The sequence below is a fragment of the Panthera pardus genome, unplaced genomic scaffold, assembly GCF_024362965.1.
Source record: "Panthera pardus isolate Hobbes unplaced genomic scaffold, ASM2436296v1 HiC_scaffold_24, whole genome shotgun sequence".
NCBI classification, from domain to species: Eukaryota; Metazoa; Chordata; class Mammalia; order Carnivora; family Felidae; genus Panthera; species Panthera pardus.
This window is the reverse complement of record NW_026526810.1, coordinates 2923120-2943803: the sequence shown is the minus strand read 5'-3', so window position 1 is coordinate 2943803 and position 20684 is coordinate 2923120. Positions and strand designations below refer to the sequence as shown.

Below are 20684 nucleotides of genomic sequence, written 5' to 3'. Positions count from 1 at the left end.
ATCTATAAAGAGCTCACCAAACTCCACACCCGAAAAACAAATAACCCAGTGAAGAAATGGGCAGAAAACATGAATAGACACTTCTCTAAAGAAGACATCCGGATGGCCAACAGGCACATGAAAAGATGTTCAACGTCGCTCCTTATCAGGGAAATACAAATCAAAACCACACTCAGATACCACCTCACGCCAGTCAGAGTGGCCAAAATGAAGAAATCAGGAGACTATAGATGCTGGAGAGGATGTGGAGAAACAGGAACCCTCTTGCACTGTTGGTGGGAATGCAAATTGGTGCAGCCGCTCTGGAAAGCAGTGTGGAGGTTCCTCAGAAAATTAAAAATAGACCTACCCTATGACCCAGCAATAGCACTGCTAGGAATTTATCCAAGGGATACAGGAGTACTGATGCATAGGGGCACCTGTACCCCAATGTTTATAGCAGCACTCTCAACAATAGCCAAATTATGGAAAGAGCCTAAATGTCCATCAACTGATGAATGGATAAAGAAATTGTGGTTTATATACACAATGGAATACTACGTGGCAATGAGAAAAAATGAAATATGGCCTTTTGTAGCAACGTGGATGGAACTGGAGAGTGTGATGCTAAGTGAAATAAGCCATACAGAGAAAGACAGATACCATATGGTTTCACTCTAATGTGGATCCTGAGAAACTTAACAGAAACCCATGGGGGAGGGGAAGGAAAAAAAAAAGAGGTTAGAGTGGGAGAGAGCCAAAGCATAAGAGACTGTTAAAAACTGAGAACAAACTGAGGGTTGATGGGGGGTGGGAGGGAGGGCAGGGTGGGTGATGGGTATTGAGGAGGGCACCTTTTGGGATGAGCACTGGGTGTTGTATGGAAACCAATTTGACAGTAAATTTCATATATTAAAAAAATAATAATAATAAATAAAAGTAATAATGAATGAGCATTTTAAAAAATTTTTTAGATGTTTATTTATTTTGGGGAGAGAAAGAGAGCGTGAGTGGGGGAGGGGCACAGAGAGAGGGAGACACAGAATCCAAAGCAGGATCCAGGCTCTGAGCTGTCAGCACAGAGCCAGATGTGGGGCTCAAACTCACGAACCGTGAGATCATGACCTGAGCCAAAGTCAGATGCTTAACCGACTAAGCCACCTAGGGGCAACTGAATGAACATTTTAATTAACAAATGAATGCATTCTCCTTGTCTGGAAGGAGACCATCTGCTTGAGAGTTAGCAGGATAGGGCCTTCGTCGCTGACAATGTTCTCCTAAACTTTTTCTTCCCGAAAAAAGACAGTTCTGGATAAGTGACCCCCTAAACCTCCACACTTAAAGAAGCTCAACTTTCTTCTTTCTAAAAGCTCAGGAAAGAGGCACAGGGACACCCAGATATTTTTGTTACCTGGCCTAAGGATACTTCTCTTATTTTCTGAACTGATTCATTTGATTCCAGGAAGAAAATAACAAAATACTCTACGACTTGTGGTCTGAATTTTGGGGTAAAAAATGTTCTCTTACTGAATTCTCTTCCTGGAACATCAAGGAGGAGTCAAGTCTAGGGGCATCACTTTCTTTCTGTTTCTTTATAAAGAAGCAGAGTCCAAAGGAGAAGATAGGTCACAGACTAGGAGAAAATATTTGCAAAAGACACATCCTGAAAAAGGACCGTTAGCCAAAATGTACAAAGAACTCTTCAAACTCAACAATCAGGAAGCACCTCATTTAAAAATGGCCAAACACCTTTACAGACACTCACAAAAGAAGACACATATTTGCTAAATAAACATAGGAAAAGATGCTCTGCATGGTACGTCATCAGGGAAATGCTGGTGAAAACATCAAGGAGATACACATGTAAGAGTGGTCAAAACCCAGGACACCAACGACACCAAACCCAGGTGAGGACGCAGAGTGGCAGGACCTCTCATTCACTGCTGATGGGAATGCAAAGTGGTACCGCCTCTTTGGACGACTGGCAATTTCTTACGAAACCAAACGTATTCTTACTATGTGATCCAGCAATCACACTCCTTGGTGTTTATCCACAGGAGTCGAAACCTTATGTCCACATAAAAATCTGCACACAGATGTTTATAGCAGCTTTATCGTAGCTGCCAAAACTTGGAATCAACCAGGATGTCCTTCAGTAGGTGAACGGATAAACTGTGGTGCATCCAGACAATGGAATATTATTCAGCACTAAAAAGACATGAGCCATCAATCCATGAAAAGACTTGCAAGAAATGTAAATGCAAATTACTAAGTGAAAGAAGGTAGTGTGAAAAGGCTACATAAATACTGTACGACCCAACTATTATAACATTCTGGAAAAGGCAAAACCTTACAAAAACAGAAAAAAAAAAAAATCAGTGGTTTCCAGGGGTCAGAGTCAGGGAAAGGCTGAATGCGCAGAGCACAGAGGATTTTTTAGGGTAGTGAAACTACCTGTGTATGATACTATTATAATAGATACATGTCATTGCATTGAATGTGTAACACCAAGAGTCAGCCCAATTAAAAGTAAAGTACAATTTTAATTGACCAATCAAAAGTAAAGTGCAAACTTTGGGTAACAGCAATGTGTCAATGTAGGTTATACAATTATAAAAAATGTATCAGTCTGGTGGGGTGATATTGGTAATGGAAGGAGATGAGGCACATGTAGGGGCAGAGACATGCCGGAAATCTCTGTACCTTCCTCTCTGTTTGGCTGTGAAGCTAAAACTGCTCTTAAAAAATTAAGTCTTAAACACATACAAACACACGCACGTGTGCGCGCGCACACACACACACACACACACACACACACAGAGGAAAGGGAAAGAGAGCTAGAACTGGGTTAGCACAGAAATGAGGAGGCATTGTCACCACCCAAGGGAGGGCAGCTTGATCTTAAAAGCCTGCGATAAATAATTTAGGCTGAAAAAAAAAATATGCAATGTCATCACCTGAGAAGATGTAGCCCTGAATTTGGGTGGTTCATCATTATCAAGCCATCAGTTTAGTAAGAATAACACCTGTATAACAACAACAACAACAACAACAACTAAGATATCTTGAGCACCTATTATGTGCAAGCACTGTTTCAGGCAAGTTAAATACATCGAACTCACTGAATCGTCACAAAACCCTATAAAGTAGATCCTATTGTCAATCTCCATTTTGCAGACAAGGAAACCGAGGCTCAGAGAAGTGAGGCAACTTTCCCCAAATCATCCTACTAAGACTCAAACCCAGGCCACCTGACTCCAGAGTGCATGCTGCTCCTGTATCACTGCGACTATAATCTCCGGCCAGTGCTGGGAAGGAGAATGTCAGGATACACAGTAACGACAACTAACAGTGGTTCAGGACTTACGGAGAGCTGGTTGCTTTACCAGCTTTATGTCACTTAGTCCTCACATACACACACACCAAGTATTATCACCCTCATCCACATACGGGAAACTCGGAGAATTTACGACCTGCCCAAGGTCACTAGCTGATAAATGACATACCAGTGGCCAAACCCTAGTGGCCAGACTCCAGCGCCCACACCGTCATTTCTCACACCATGCTGCCTCTCTGTGGGAAGCAGTCTATGGTACTCTAAGCAACCTACCAGGTGCCTGAAGACATGGAAAGCAGACCCGCCCCATAGCATAACCTCTTTTCCCAAGACCGTGTATGAGAGAAAGGCAGTATGGTGTAGCAGAACGAGTGTAGACTTTGAAACCAGACAGACCTGGGTTGGAATCCCAGCTCCGGCAATGATTACTGTGTAACCTAGGATATGGCTCTCCAAGCCTGTTTCCTGATGCGTACCAACAGGATGAAACTGCTCTCTAACCACCATGGTGACCACGAAGGTCAGAAGAAACAGCATGTGGAAATGCTGGTCCCTGGAGACCTTCCCGTCATCCACCTCCCCGGATCCATTTCCTTGCCCACAAAGGGGGTCCGCTGGGTGCATGGGAAGTCTTCCCTGCCCTTCTTGGGCTGAGTCATAGCACCTTCTTGGCAAACACTGAAAGCAAAATTGCACAAACATGAACTCTCCAGATTAGGACCACGTTCCCTCGACTCCCAGCATTTGTCCGGGGAGCTGTCAGGAGCCGTGACAGCTCTGTTACGAGACTGCCAGGCACCAAGGTGGCAGAGAGACCAAGGGGACATGAAATTATTACTGACATTGCCAATTTGGCCTGACAGGGACCCAGGTTTTCTGTTGAGAATACCACAAAACAAATCAATGCTGTGGATATGTTTAGATCAACTGGGGACTGTATGGTTTGGCTGGAGACTTGGGGTCTGTTTTGGTTTTTGCCCTTATTAAAAAAAGAAAGAAAGGAATTTTAAAAAGCAACTAAACTGGGGCGCCTGGGTGGCTCCGTCAGTGAACCGTCTGACTTCAGCTCAGGTCATGATCTCGCAGTCCGTGGGTTCGAGCCCCACGTCGGGCTCTGTGCTGACAGCTCAGAGCCTGGAGCCTGCTTCAGATTCTGTGTCTCCCTCTCTCTCTGCCCCTCCCCCGCTCACACTCTGTCTCATTCAAAAATAAATAAAACATTAAAAAAATTTTTTTAATAAAAAATAAAAAAAAGCAACTAAACTTCTGTTGGTGTTTAAAAACTTTGGGTAGGGGCGCCTGGGTGGTTCAGTTGGTTGAGCGTCCGACTTCAGCTCAGGTCATGATCTTGCAGTCTGTGAGTTCGAGCCCCACATCAGGCTCTGTGCTGACAGCTCAGAGCCTGGAGCCTGTTTCAGATTCTGTGTCTCCCTCTCTCTCTGACCCTCCCCCGTTCATGCTCTGTCTCTCTCTGTCTCAAAAATAAATAAAACGTTAAAAAAATGTTTTTTTAAATAAATAAAAATAAAAACTTTGGGTAATATTCTTGTTCCTCAAGTTACTCCTTCTGCTTGTACATACGCAGCCTCTTTGGGTTCCCTAACAATCACCCCTGACGCAATTTAATTATTTTCAGTGGTCCCTTAGTTAAGCAGAAATGGAGAAAACAAACTTTAAAAGCTTCCAGAAATGAGTCTTTATTGCAGATGTTTTCTTTATTTTAATGTCTCAATCTTATTAATAGTGGCTTGGATCAGGGCCGGCAAACTACACAGCCTATAGGCTACATCTGGCCCTTTGCCTTTTTTTGCAAATAAAGTTTTATTGGGACACAGTTATGTCCATGTGTTTGTGTGTTGTCTATGGCTGCTTTTGTGCTGCCAAGGCAGGGTTGAGTAGTGGTCACAGAGACTATCTGTACCTGCAAAGCTTAAAATATTTGCTCTCTGGATCTTTATAGGACATGTCTGCCAACCCTTACTTTAAAGCTAGTACCGGAGAAGAGAGCCACACGAGGCATTTCATAGCACTCGTCTCTACAGTAATTACATAACCCTCTGTGTTTGTCTGTCAACGCATCGTTAACACAATGCCTGTTTGTCCTGCTGTGTGTAAGTTCTTTGAGAGGCAGGGACTATGTCTGTCTGGTTCAATATTTTCTCCCCAAGGGCTGAGCACAGAGACTGGCACACAGTATATGCATAATAAATATTTGTTGAATGAATGAGCTAAGTTGCTAGATAGATTTTTAGTTCTTGAGGATTAAGAACATGACTCAGAGCAAGTTCACAATAACTGTATGTTCGTTAAATAATCAATCATACAGACTTCAAGTTTAGAGAATGGATATGTTTTGCAAGACATTTAATGATCGAGGCAAATCCTTGTCTGTATTATGATCAATCTCTTCCACACCACGCCATTCGTGCCAACCTCTCTCTACACAAAATCCTCTGTCTCAGGCTCTGACATCTGATGCTTGGTTCTAATGTTGCTAGTCTCATTACTGATTTGCAAGGCTGGTCTTGCCTCCTGTAGAATTCATCTGTGCTTCACAGTGTGATTCCCAGTGGCCTGCAGGGGCTCTGGGGGTGTGCTCAGCCCAGCGTACATCCCCAAGGCACACAGGCAGTCAGCCCACTAACACTTACATACAAGAGAAACCAGGAGCAGGTGCCATTGGATTCTAGAAGGACATAGAGAGGACAGAGAGGAAGAGGCCTCTGGCCTACCACTCGCAAAATGTATTTGTCATTTGGATGTAGAAGATGGTTGGTTTTAATACGAAGATGAGAGAAATGTGACTCTCAAAAAGGCAATGAGATTTGGAAAAAGAACCAAGAAGTTGAGATTCAGGAAGACCTAAGCAGGGATCCAAGCTCCAATACTTACCAGCTAGGTAAACTTGAGCCAATTAATTTTCTCTGAGACAAAAATATCTTAAAGGCAAAATGGATGTAAAGTGATAGCATCGCAAGGGAATTGTCATAGATTTAAGGTGTCTAATAGTAACAGGTGCTATGCAAGTTTTACTGCTCTTTCCCCTTCATAATTTAATGCCACAGAGAGAATGATCTTTGGAAATTTTACTTACCGAGCATTCCTTTTTTGGAACTGGACAGACACATGTCCTTCTCTGCACTGGGCAGGACAAAACTCACCACGAACACCTCCACTCCATCGGCCATCAGAGCCAAACCCAAGACGAAAAAGAGGATCCACTGGAAACGCCCGTGGCCACACTCCTCGATGATGTTCTCATACTGGTGGGCCAACTGCTCCTCGTCTTCCAACCTCTCAGCCATCAGGTCAGCTTGGCCCCGAAGGCCATCGGCTCTGGAGGGTGCCATCTTGGCCTGCTTGGCCTTGACATCATCTGGGTGAGGGATGCCCTGGTACTCCCCCTCATAGATCTCATCCTCCTCATCGTGGCCCTCTGTAACATCACTCTGTGCATCCTCCTCTGGGTTGGACTCATTGCCACGGTAATAGCCATCACTGGGGGCATGGCCCTCATAGCTGTCCTGGTACTTGTAGTCATCCATTCCTTGGTCCTGGGACTGCCTGGTCACCTCTCGAGCTATATCTCTCACTCCTTGGTAGAGGTTTGGGCTGTTTCAATAACCATCACCCATTATATGTGTAGAGGTCTCAATGTAGAATCTGTTCGTGTGACTCCTTGGGTGATTCTCCTTCTCGTCTCCCAAATAGAGCAGATGCGGGCAAAGACAAAGTAAGTATCCTTTTGCACTCAATGTCTATTGCGAGTCTTTGGAAAGTTTCAAATTCTAGTCTAGTCTCCTTCAGTGACCCAGCAGTGTTTTCGTGGGGGAGATGTTGATTAGAAATGGGGCCAGCTGTTTTCCTTGACAAGGAGCCCACAGGACTTGGCAGCGTGCTGGCTGGCCTGATTTGTTCTGCTACTGAAGGTTATGCCCTGGGAGTGCAGAGAAGGGAGAGAGCAGTGTTACAAAATGCAGAAATTCTCACAAAATACTCTCAGAATTGAATATATTTACTAATGCCAGTGCTTCAGGGGTTAGGTGGAGGAAATCTTGATTAGACGTTCAGATTCATATCGAATGAATAAGGACTGAATCAGTGAGACAAAGAGTAAGGGGAGAAAAAGCAGAGGGTCAGAGAGGCCCTTTGAAGGGTTGATGAACCTGTGAAGGGTGTCAACTCAACACAAGAACTAAATAGAAAGCAGGCAAAGGATTCTCAATACAAGGCAATTTTGTGCTACAGATTTTCTGTTAGAATTTGTCAAACCTTTGGCAACAGGGTAGGTTTCTTACATACCAGCTTCTGTTAGGAAAATGCCAGCTTTTCTAACTTTGCTATGAAGCGGCCATATGATTTTACATCTAGAAAGGTGAGGCAAATATCCAGGACCATTTCTCCAAAGACTCAGCACTGTGGTTTGAAGGCCACTCTGACCTTGGACTTGACTTAACTAGGCAGGAAAAGCTGCTGAAGACCCAGAGCCAGAGGGCTTGAGTCTGACCCATAAGGACTGTGTGACCATGCTCACGTCTTTCTGAGTCTCAGGTTTCTCATCTGTAAATGGGGATAACAAGAGTACCTAACTCATAAGGTTGTTCATAAAATGCTTAGCACAGTATCAGACCTGCATGGTAAACACTATTGAGGCCCTGACATTATTGTTGCTCTTTTTTTTTTTTTTTGGTAGCCCCAATTCTAGAAACCGGGACACTGTATTGTCAGAGCCGAGTCAAATCCCTGGGGCCACCTGTTGATTCTTATGCCCCATGACTACCACACCCTGCACCAATTAAATTCTTGAATCTCAGTTCTCACAAGGTTTGGAGTCACCACTTAATGAAGTCTACTGTGTGCCAGAAACTGTGCTTAAATGTGTCACATCCCTGGGGCACCTGGGTGGCTCAGTCAGTTAAACGGCCGACTTCAGCTCAAGTCATGATCTCGCAGTTGATGAGTTCGAGCCCCGTGTCAGGCTCTGTGCTGACAGCTCAGAGCCTGGAGCTTGCTACCGATTCTGTGTCTCCCTCTCTCTCTCTCTGCCTGTCCCCCGTTCATGCTGTGTCTCTCTCCATCTCAAAAATAAAGATAAACATTAAAAAAAATTTTTTTTTAATGTGTCACATCCCTTAGCCCTAACTCTCACAACAATCAAAACAAGAAGAAAGTATTTGTACTTTCGTTTTACAGATAAAGAAATTATGGCTCAGATGGAGCCAGGTCAAGGTCAAATAGCTAGGACCCAACGCCAGGCCCACTGATTCCCAAGGTCAGTTCTTTCCATGGCCCCTGTGCCTTCCAAATGCTATTCAGAGGGAGTGTCACATTAGATCACCCGGAGGGCTTTAGAATGCAGATTCCCAGAGCACACAGAGGGGCTGGTTCAAGTTCAGGAATCTTAATCTGCACACAGCTCCCTGGGGTGGGGGGGCTCCCCAGCCTCTCATCGAGCAGCCCTCAGGGGTGGAGGCAAGGCCCCTCCCACACACAGGACCCCACTTCAACTCTCTCTGGCTGCCAGACTCCTTCATTGGGGCCGCCAGAAACCCACTCCCCAGCTCAACCCACCTGCTGTCATGTATATGTGCCTTCAACCTTTACAACCTTCCCTGTCCCATCTGAAATCCACATGGACCTTTCTCACCAAGCTCAGCAGATGCTACCCCACAACGGACTGCACACACTCATCCTCACCGTGCTGACGGCACATCCCTGGGTGCCCCGCCCCACACCTGCCTGCCCAGCTCTTCTCACCTTCAGCCCTGGACAGACTCCAGTTCTGGAACTCATCTGACTCAAAAACAAAACATATGTCTTCTGGACGAAGCCGGAGACCAGGGGTTCTCAAACGAAGGGTGAGCCAGAATGACAGGGGCTTGAGGGACTTACTAGAAATGCAAATCCCAGGACCCCTCCTCCAAAGACTCTGAACCTGCGAAATGGGGGGTGGTACCTGAAAATCTGCATTTTCCACAAACACCCCAAGGACTCCACCAGTGGGCTGCCTTCTCAGAAAGGATCATGAGAGTTAGCAAGAAAGATTTACTAAGGACTGATTCTCACTTTATCTTTTCAGATTTTTCACCCACCCCAGTAAATAAATTTGTATTAGACCATGCTGGCCTGAACCATGTCAGAATAATATTCTAAATCTGTTTTTATTATATCCATTTAGGAACCACAGAAGGACTATAAATCGCATGTTTACAGCATGAGAGTTTTGCAAAGTGCTATAAAAAAAAAAAAAAAAAAAAACAGAGAAAGAATGCCAACTGCCTGAGATCTTGTGTGTTATTTCCATCCTGGGGGCTCTGCAAAAATGTCATGAACCAGAAACGATAGATTTGCAATTCTAAAAGTACACGTGGGAACTGTCTCGAGGGGCAGAGGTCCTGGACTCGTGTTTTGCAGAAAGACGCAGATCTTCGTCAAAGCTGATTCCACTCATCTGATCCAGGGAAATGAGCTGCTGTGAGTGACTAGTGCAGAAGAGTAGGGAGGAATCCCTGTCAGGTGTTGTGGGTTGTTTTCTCTTCCATTGAGAAATGCCAAGTTATTTTTCCAGCAAAGCATTTTCTAGAGAATACAACCATCAATCACTTTCAGTGCGATGGGCGGAAACGTGATCCCCCAAGAAGGTGCACCAAAGCCATAAACTCCAGTACTTCAGAATGTGACCTTATTTGGAAATATGGTCTTTATAGAAGTAATTGAGTCAAGATGAGGTCATTGGGGTGGGCTCTAATCCAATATGACTGGTGTGACCTTATAAAGAGGGGAAATGTGGACTCAGAGACCCATCTGAAGAGAGAGATGAGGTCAAGACACAGGGAGCATGCCATCCATAAGCCAAGGAATGCCTGAGGCTAACAGAGAAGGCTGGAACAGTCTCCCTCACTGGCCTTGGAAGGAACCAACCCTGATTGTGGATTTCTAGCCTTCAGACCCATAAGACAGTGAATTTCTTTAAGCCACCCAAGTTGTTGAACTTGGTTATGGCAGCCCCAGTAAACTAACACATTCAACACCATTGACAAGCCAAGCGTGTATCAACTGAAGAACAATAATAAATAACCACAAGAGCAACCATTCACTGAAAAGCAATACCTCATTTATTCTCACAGCCAACAGTGAAGCAAGATTATTCTCTCCATTTCATGTAGGATGAAAGCCAAGGCTTCAAGGAAATTAAAGAATGTGTCCAAATAAACACAGAGAACCAGCATCAAGGATTGGATTTGAAGTTCACAAAGAGCCTTAAGGATGATGTACAAGGTGGAAGACACTGGACTCCAAAGATACAAGTTCAAGGTCACAGGCTGAGTTGCCTGCAGAGCTAAGAGTGACATCAAGCTTCTGACTAACAGGTTGGGCTTTGGGTGCCTATCCCCACAAACATCCCCCAGGATCTTTGGTGCTTGAGGCATTGTGATAGATACCGACCTGACCTGAGCCCCATTCTCAAGAGGTCTGCTCCTCATGAAAGAGTCAGATAAAACAACACAAAGCATCATACAGTAATAAAAATGACAATCTTAATTATTAACAATATTATCTTTTATTTATTGAATACTTGCCTCGTGGCTTTGTGCCCAGGTGCTATGCTAAGTGTATCATGTGCTTCAGGCCTTTTAACCAGGACAACAACCCAATGAGGCAAGGATTATTATTATACTCATTTCACAGTAAACAAGATTGATGCTAAAAACATCATGATTGTAGGCTCTCCCAAGGAGTTCAGAAGAGGGACGGGTCCTTGTGGGCTGGGATGTGCTGAAATAGCATCCTGGGGACTTCCAAGGGCAGGAAAGGGCTCAAAGAAGCCAGCAATTGAGAGGAAGGCACTTCAGGCTGGGAAATAAGGATCAGCAAAGTCATGGAGAACAACTTGGCTTAGCTTGTCTGGGCAGCAAAGAAGCACGTGCCCACAGCAGATGATGCATGAAGGAAAACTTACAGGAGACACAGTGGGGAAGAAAAGAGCAGTCGGTCTGAATGCCCTGCTCAGGGACTGGGAATTTTCCATTGAGCGAAGGGAGCCATGACAGTTGCTGAAGTGACCACAGCAGCATATCACACAAAGCAGGGATCTAGAATGATCTCCCTGGTGGGGATATGTGGCCTAGTTTTTAAGATAAAACCTAGGGATGACAAAACTAAGTAGAAGTGTGTGTGTGTGTGTGTGTGTGTGTGTGTGTGTGTGTGTGGTAATAATCCAAAGGTGAGATTAAGCCCAGAAAAAGTTGGTAGCCATGGGACTGGAAGAGAAGGAAGGACACAAGGAGACTCCCACAGGAGAACAAGTGTACATTTCCTGTCAGCTGAGAAGGAGAAAGCGAGGTGACCAGGACAGTGGTGACTCCAGGGGGGCAAACTCTGGACTGGAAATCTTTCCAGAATCCTCCGGTTGCTGTATAATTAAAACAACAACAAAAATCTTTGACTTCTTTCAAACTGCCTTTGCCGGGGGGAGGTGGGAGGGGGGTATATGCAACAGAGTGGTTCGAGAACACAAACTCTGGAGTCATAAGGTGCCAGGTTCAAGTCCTGACTCCACCATTTCCTCTGACCTGAGCGCAAGCTATTAACCATCTGTGTCTCAATTTTCTTATCTGTAAAATGATTGTGATAAAAAATACCCACATGAGAAAATCCATGAAGAAGGCTTAGCATGCTGCCTGGCACAGATGTGATTGATACAAATCTGATCTGATTTTCATTGTCGTTGTTGTCATTATGATCATTATCTGACTGCGCCTTGACAATTAACATGGAGCCAGGATCTCAGCTTGAGCCCGGCCTAGCTCTGCTTGAGATGTGGGGTCCATCTGGGCCAGGCTGGGGAATCAAGTGCAGATAAAAACAAAGTGACATTTAGTTTGTCAAGAAAACCACTGCCTCTCAAAAACACGCCAACCCCAACCTTGTCAGCCTCTTCCCTCACCTCTCACATTCTACAAACCTCTGAGTCTGTGCTGTTTGATTCAGCATCACTGTGTGGTAAACACTTGTTCATAATTAAATATCACAGAGAACGAAGCTAAAAATAATATTATAATAAAGTGATGTAACGCTTCCCAAAATGTGTGCTGTAGAAAGTTAGGCATTTAATACGCTCATTTCAGAGGGGAAAAAAAAGAGAATTCTAAGAGCAAATAAGTTTAGGAAACATGGCATTCTGTTCTGGAGATTCAAACTGCATATTTCTATATTAAGTGCTGTGAAAGACCTGAATAAAAACCTAACACCGCAATGAGATTTACCACACACCCAACAGAACAGCTCCCATCAACAGATAGACAATAGCAAGGGTTGGCAGGGATGTGGTGAACTGGAACCCTCATATGTTGCTGCAAGGAATGAAAAATGGTTCAGCTCCTTTGGAAAACAGTTTAGCAGTTTCTTAAAATGTTAAGCATGCTCTTACAAAATAACCCAGTGATTCCACCCTAAGAATCTACCCGAGAGAAAAAAAAAAACAACAACATATGCCCACCCCTGGAAAGCTGGGAACACTTATTGGCCCCCTTGGCAGGAATCAGCAGCAGCTGTGTCTTCTGTTACAAGTGGCCTTGATGGGAAATTCTCCCCAGTGAGTCAGGGCCGAAGAAAATGGTAGACAATCTGGACCAGAAGGACCAGTACCCCGATACATGAGCTAGACTAGGGTACTCCTGAAACTATTTGGCTTAAATGTAAGGGGAAATGAGGCACATAAATGTATAACTTGAGTAAATGTTATTTGAGAACCTTACTGTAATTCTATTTTACACGAACAAGACATAGGGAAGTCAACAGACTCAGATGGATACTAATGAGATGTCCAATGTGTTAGTTAGCTTTGCAAACACCTCTTCCTTAAATTCCTATCCTAACTGTGTAGGTCATGCCAATAACGAGTACTAAGAGAGGGCAGGGGGACTCAGCACAAAATACTATCAGCTGTGTAAGAGAAAGACCACTGGACCACTAGACATCGGACCTGAATTATAGTCCTATCTCTACCATCAGGTCATTGTGGGACTTTGGATGAGTCATTCACTCTCTGAGGTCCCTAAAATGAGGGGCTGTGCTAGGTGACTTCTTAAAGTCCTTTCCAGTCTCAGACTCAACATTTTCTTCTGTATCTGTGACAGTGCTTCGAACTATCTACATAATATTTAAAACATAATTGTTATTATTTTAATATCTAGGATAGTGTCTTTTAAGAGCAACCATCTTTAGCAGCCAAAAGATAAACCATTTTTTGGCAATTGGATGGCTCTTTATTCTTAAACATTTAGAATTATTCCAAGAGGTCCCATGGCATCATGCACATATCTCTCTTATCATATTTTATCATAATTGTTTATATGTCTCCCTGCCAAGAGATTGTAAGCAATTCTAGGATAGATAACACCCTGGGTTTTACTGATTTTTGCACCTACAACACCAAACACAGAGCCTCTAACCACAGAAGGTCTTTGAAAATATTTGCTCATGAAAGAAGGTTAATAGCTATTTGGTGCTGGGCTGGAAGCAAGTCTAAAATGGCCCATGGGCCAGAGTGCCCTTGCACTTGCTGTAACTAGACCAAATGGTTTACCTTTGTTAAAAAAAAAAAAAAAAAAAAAAAGATCAACTGACATCCTGAAGATGCCACCTTTCACAAGAAGTCATTCATTCACTCTTTCACCTCCCTCACGAGCTTTCTATTAACGCCATGTTCCCAGCTGAGATGGCTGGGGTGCTTGGGGTTCCAAGGACTGCCTGAGTTATTTATTATCAACTTCCTGACCATATGATAGGTTTGAGCCACCTGCAATGCTTTTTGAAATACACTGCTTGATGTTGCTGGGGTAGCTGACGCCAACCAGTGGGCTGAAAAGACCAAAGCTTATCTGGCTGGTTTTGGGAGACGGTGTTCTCTGAGGCACCCCGCCATCACTGTCCTTGTCCCACTTACAACACCGTTGGCTCATTAGCGTGACACAAAAGCACTTCTCTCCTTTCTTAGCTGAATCACCCAGCTATTTCTATTGTGTTAAAACAGGAAGCTAGTCTCCAAGGAGTGAGAAACGATTGATTATTAAACAAGAACCAAACCACCTGATTTTTCGGTGGGAGGAAAACAGCAAGTATTTCAAAGCAACACTAAATCCTTGAGAGCAATAGGAATGTTCAGAATGCTTCTTAATTTTATACATTTTTAAATTTTATTTTATGGAGGGGGAGAGGGGGAGAGGCATAGGGAGAAAGAGAATCTCAAGCAGGCTCAGTGCAGAGCCCGATGCAGGTCTCAATCCCACAACCCTGGGATCATGACCTGAGCTGAAACCAGGAGTTGGACACTCAACCGACTGAGCCACCCGGGCACCCCAGAATGCTTCTTCATTTTAAAATACAGAAGCAAGATGGGGTGCCTGGGTGGCTCAGTCGGTTGAGTGTCCAACTTCGACTCAGGTCATGATCTCACGGTTCATGGGTTTGAGCCCCGTGTCAGGCTCTGTGCTGAGAGCCTTGAGGCTGCTTCAGATTCTGTGTCTCCTTCTCTCTCTGCCCCTCCCCTGCTCGTGCTCTGTCTCACTCTGTCTCTCAAAAATAAATAAATGTAAAAGAAAAATTTTATATACAAAAACAAGAGCACAATTTATGGAGAAGTATGCTAATCAACATATTTTTTACAACATCAAACTTGGAAAACAAACGTATTACACAACAGGGAACAGGTAAATAAGAGTTAGGATATTTATACAGCTAAATATTATGGTGTTATAAAATTTTGTTTTTTGAAGGACTTATTAAGAAAGAAGAAAATGATCACACTATAAAGTAGGTGGAAATGCTAGGTAAATAGTATATTTATATCATTATACCAATAGTTTCCATAATATTATATATTCCTAATATGTATTTACATTATGTAAATAGGCAGGATGACTTATTAAGATGTTAATGTTTGCCTAGCATTCCCTGAAGTGCTCATTTTCTTTCTCTGCTCCTCGGTGTGCTAAAGGTGGATCAGTGTTTTCCATGGTGTGGTTCTCAAACCACCTGCAAGAGAAAGGAGAATCATTTCATGCCAGTTAAAAACAGAATCCTGGACCCCATTCCTAATCTTATGAAACAGAAAGGAGACAGAAGTCTGTTTTATTAGCAAGGTCTCCAGGTAATTTTGTGCTTGCTCAAGGTCAAGAACTTCTGGCTTAGGTTTTTCGTTCTGCAGGAAGCAGGTTACATTTCTCTCTCTCTCTCTCTCTCTCTCTCTCTCTCTCTCTCTCTGTGTGTGTGTGTGTGTGTGTGTGTGTGTGCGTGCACGTGCTGATTCAAGGGCGAAGCCAAAGAAGGCTTCAACCAAGTCTTCAGACAATTAGACCCTTCCAGGCACTAAGCTAGAAGGGAAGAGGAAGAGAAGCTGGTGTTTTGACGTGTAGATGAGGTGCCCAAGCTCTGAGAGAGGAGAACTCTTCGAAACAGGAAGTGAGTCTACAGCCATACCACCCTGAACGCGCCCAATCTCATCTGATCTCGGAAGTTAAGCAGGGTAGGGCCTGGTTAGTACTTGGATGGGAGACCGAAATAGGAAGTGAGTTCCCTGAAAGGAGATGGAACCCAGTCCCTCTTGAAAGTAGCACTCTGGATGAGGGATAGCTGGGGAGTATCTACGTAGGCTGTTAACCCTGCAGCTCTGGGATCAGCAACAAGGGTTGCACCCAGTCGTACAATCTGTAAACAGAATCAAGAACTGTTGAGTGGTGTCAGTGTTTTCATCCAAACTGGAACTGCCTAGCGGATGGCAAAAAGCTTGCTCCTTTGGGCAGCCCTGAGTAGCAGCTAGAACAAGGCTACATGCCATGGACTAAGAGCCAGGTACCCCCAATGTTTGGGGGACCACTTAAGTGGTCCAATGGAGTGGGGAAGGAAGCCCCAACCAAGACTGATAATGGCCATCTTATCAACACTACTGTAATTTGATTAAGAAAAACATTTTTAATGCTGTTTCTTGCCTTGGGTGATGTCATAAAGAAAATTCTTGCCTGCCATGAACATTTACAGTTACCAGCTCTGACGCTTACAAGCTCAGAGAATCAGGGAGAGCTATTTAGCTTTTAAGCTTCAGCTTCTTCATGTGTGAAATGAAGGGAATATGGGTTTTTATTCATTGGGATGTTACGAGATTTAAATGAGTTAATATGTTCAAAAACCTCAGCACAGTGCCTATCACCAAGACAGAGTTCGCTAAAAACAGCTATTATTATATAAATGCCCGACACACAGACATGCATTTCTACACAGTCACTAACCTCTGCAGCAACGCATTGCAGAGCCAAAAGGACAATAAAAGCCTTAACCTCACCCCACAAGCAGAAAATCTGCAGCCTTGGAGGGGAGACCCTCTGGATTTTCAGCACTCTAGTCTGCTGCAGCCCTGCCCTGAATCCCCTCCCCATCCCAGGCCAGGGTCTTGACCGCTGCTCCCCACCACCCCACGCCAGCTCCCTTCTCTGGAGATCCTGACCCTGACCCATGTGCCTGCAGTCATGTGCTAATATTTTGCTCCCAAATGATTGATGCCCTAGGCCAGTGTTCCCAAAGTGGAAGAGGCTATCTTTTGTGGGACCCGACCTAGTTGCAAAGGGTGTTCAAATGTAGCATTAAATAACACTGAATCACATACAGAAAGGGTGAATGTATTTTCATGGTCCTTTCAATCCCTTTGATTGTCAAGGAAATCAAAATCTTCCTGAGGGAACCAGCACAGCTCTAACACCTACCTGCCAACTAGCGACTTACCCTTCTTCAACAAAGTGAAAAGAAGCGTTACATTCACAGTCTTTAGCAGAGAACAGTACCTACCTAGCTGAACATCAGTAACATAATAACACTGTATTGTTTTCATTGTGTTTGTTTTTATAGTTACCCTATGGTTAGAGGAATGATATGTTTCCTTTCTTAATAAATGCTTTCTGGTAATAGGAATGAGTTCATTTTTTTAATTAAACGGAAGCACAGGTGATGTATGATATTTGCCAAGGATATGGTAAAAATCGCAGGAATCTCCGGATGATTGGATGGAGAGCTGGCGAATTCCACCCAGATGGAAAACACTGCCTTCTGTAGAAGGAAAGCAACATTTTCTCACTGGAGTACCAAAAATGTATCATCTCATTTAACTTAACAACACTACAAGATAGATATCCTCATTTCCCTATTCCATAGAAAACAGAAACTCAGAGAGGTCAAGTCACTTGCCAAGGTCACACAGCTAGTAAGTTTGATCCCCAATACCCATATTTCCTCTCCTGCTGTCAGATAGGTATCTCCTGGAAACCAGTGCTATCTCAAAGAAACCTTAAATGTGCATAGGAATCTGTTGGTTACCACTGGGAGGGCCTGCCTGCCAGACAACTCAGAGCCCCCAACCCAGGTCCTTGGGATCCTGGCTTCCTCTATTCTATACCAGAACATTCCTCTACAATTCCACTTTACCTTACAATCAAATACATTCAACAAAGGGTATATACTGTATCCCTATAACTGAACACATCCCTGTATGTTCACTTAGGAACATATGTGCCCTAAGTAAATGCTCAGAATGACAAAATTATACAGCAAATCTTATAAATTTGGGGAATACAATGGTTGGAAAAATTTTCCATTCCTGCCTTCTTGGTTCCTTGGCTGACCTAATAATTGACATAAGACAGACTAACAGAAGAAAAACGAATTTAATTTTGTATGCACAGGAGTGCCATAAAAATATGATACTCAACGAAGTGACCAAGACAGGCAGCTTTTATACCTTTTAGACAAAGAAACAATACATTTTTAAAGAACTGACAAGGGACACCTGGGTGGCTCAGTCAATTAAGGCTCTTAATTTCGGCTCAGGTCATGATCTCATGGTTTGTGGGTTCAAGCCCCGCATCGGGCTCCATGCTGACAACACAGAACCTGTTTGAGATTCTCTCTCTCTCTCTCAAAATAAATAAAGAAATATTTTTTAAAAACATAGATTTAAATTAAGTTTCAATTTAAAATTAATTAAGATTAAAAAAAATAATTGACAAGAGGAAGGAGTTTGGGCTCGGGGCAGTAAACTAGTTAAGTGATAAGGTTTCTTCAGGCAGCCCTCTTGGCCCTAAATTCTCTATTTCTGGCGATAAGGATGCTTTCTACCCTCCTGGTATAAGGAACACACCTTTCACAAAGCGGATTTATTTCCTGCTTTCAGAGGAACAAAGGAGGATCAGAGGAGTCTTCTGGCACCAACTGTTTCTTAAGTAAGCTTAATTCAAAATAATCAATTTGTCGACGTGGCATCTTTTCAGGTGGCCTCTTCTGCTCTCCTTCAGATATGCCAAAGTCTAATGATGCACCTACAGCAGAGCTGATGAGTCAAGAGGGAGCGTGGGGGAAATTTGGGGGGATGGCTGGAGATAAATGTGGACGAGAGGGTGGAGCCAGACCGGGAAGGTCCTTGAGAGACAACAAAAAGGTGTTCAACTAACTGACACCTTGAAGCTCAAGGAGGCTGGCACAGACCCATTTTAGGCTAGACTGGAGGAAGGGAAAGTTTTTTTGTTTTTTTGTTTTTTAATGGTTGTTTTCTTTGTTTTTTTTTTTTTTCCAGAACCAATAGTGCCTTTGGAAAGAAAAGAGCTGTTAAAACAGATCCCCTGTGCTACCAAGATCCACTGGAGGCTCAGAGAACACAACAGTGGGGGGTCTCTAAGGGGGCATTTATAGGTAGGTCATGTTGGTGGTGGACTTCAATTTCCCCGGAGCAAGAAGAGCCATTAGAACCTGCTGGGCCTTTCATATACATTTTCCTCCTTCCCCAAATAGATCTGATTCAAAAACAATTCTGCTGGTTGAAAGCCCGGCTTAAAGAGAAGGAACAAATAGTTTAGACGAGGACGAGGACGCCAATAAAAGAATGGCTTTGAAGACACCCGTGGCCGTCATCAAAGGAAACCAAAGATCCCCTTCTTGTGTGGCCTGCAGATTTTTTCCAGCTGACCCTCTTTGCTTTTAACTTTTGACATTATGCCAAACAAACGAGCTCTGGAGACGTGCCCCACGTCTCTGGCACTTAGTGTATCTCTCAACTGCATTCCCACAAGGCTGTTAGCCCCCCTGCGCATGGCCAGACTAAAATCTCTCAGTGGCTTCTCAAGCCCCTCAAAAGACTGTCCTTAGTTTGGCCTTGAAGGACCCTCAATAAATACCCACTCTACCTCCCCAGCTTTGTTTGCTCCCTTTCTGGTAACCCCTCCCTAGGGGATCAACCATACCAAACTACCATCATGACAGTCGTTCACCATTTCATAAAAACTTTTGGGGGCTCCTATTAAGTGGTAGGTGGTAGGTCCCAGCTGCTAGGAACCCCCAAGGAGAACATAACGAGCCTCTGCCCTCATGGCCCGCGTATTCTAGTTGATAGCAATTTTACTGAATCTCAAAGCAACTGGCTTTCTGCAAGCAAATGGTCCTCTCTTCACACATAGGATAGTCTCCATCTTTTGGTTTGTTAGCACCTTTGGGAGTATATCCCAAAAAGTAAAAATACAGAACTGGCATGAGACGAATGATGTGCTGCTCCCAGAGGGGACCCTGGTAGAAAATCGGGGTCTTCAAAAACTTTGTAGAAACACATCTGTGAGGAACACAAAGACTATCAGGTGGACAAACTGATGTCGATGATATCAGGGAGGATCCAGGAACGTCCAGGCTTGCCCCAAAGGCAAGTCGGAGCACCATGGCAGGCTGGGTGAGCACTTCATCCTGTCCTGGCGTCCTGATTCACCTGTGCTCCTCCCTCAGGGGCCGTGCATGTTTTTTTCTTGAAATTAAACAGTTTTTTGCTACATTCTAGCCTTGTAATAATTACCCAGCTCCGGAAATGCCCCCTCCTCGAGTACTGCCTGCAGCTCAGGTCCATGGACTTACCCCACACTGCTTGGCTAGGGTCACCTGGTCCCCACCATCCAGTTACGGCTTCGCCCTGTACTCCATCAGCCTGCAGCTCTCCCAGCCCCAGAAACCTCCCCCACACTTCTCACTTTGGGGAAACCAGGAGAGGCTCATAGCTCATCTTGCTCTTATCGGTCCCATGTATTTCCCTGAAGTAATAATTTTTTTAATTACCTCGGTGTGTCCGAATTCCTGTCTGCATCTCCTAATTATTGCGGAATTACTCAGCCTCTGGGTGTGATGGGCCCTGTGGCTCTCCTCCTCTCCCCTCCCCCCACTGCAGGGTGTTAGTCTCTATAATTAGCCCGCCCCTTCTCTCCATCCTCACCCCTAATTCAGCTTTGGCAGAGTATAAACTTTGTAATTAGAAAGGGCTAAAATGTTGCCAGGATTGCAAACATATTTAGTG

The 20684-nt window shown here is 44.1% G+C and overlaps 1 protein-coding gene across 5 annotated transcripts in view; it reads right to left on the bottom strand.

The window, feature by feature from the left end:
* Positions 1 to 20684, bottom strand: part of SV2B (synaptic vesicle glycoprotein 2B) — a 220326-nt gene that overhangs the window by 82038 nt on the left and 117604 nt on the right. For all 5 annotated transcript variants that reach the window (XM_053888751.1, XM_019460175.2, XM_019460174.2 and 2 more), the window contains exon 2: positions 6411 to 7253. In XM_053888751.1, the coding sequence (XP_053744726.1) occupies positions 6411 to 6861 (451 nt within the window). In that variant the 5' untranslated portion in view covers positions 6862 to 7253. The remainder of the gene's footprint in view (positions 1 to 6410; positions 7254 to 20684) is intronic.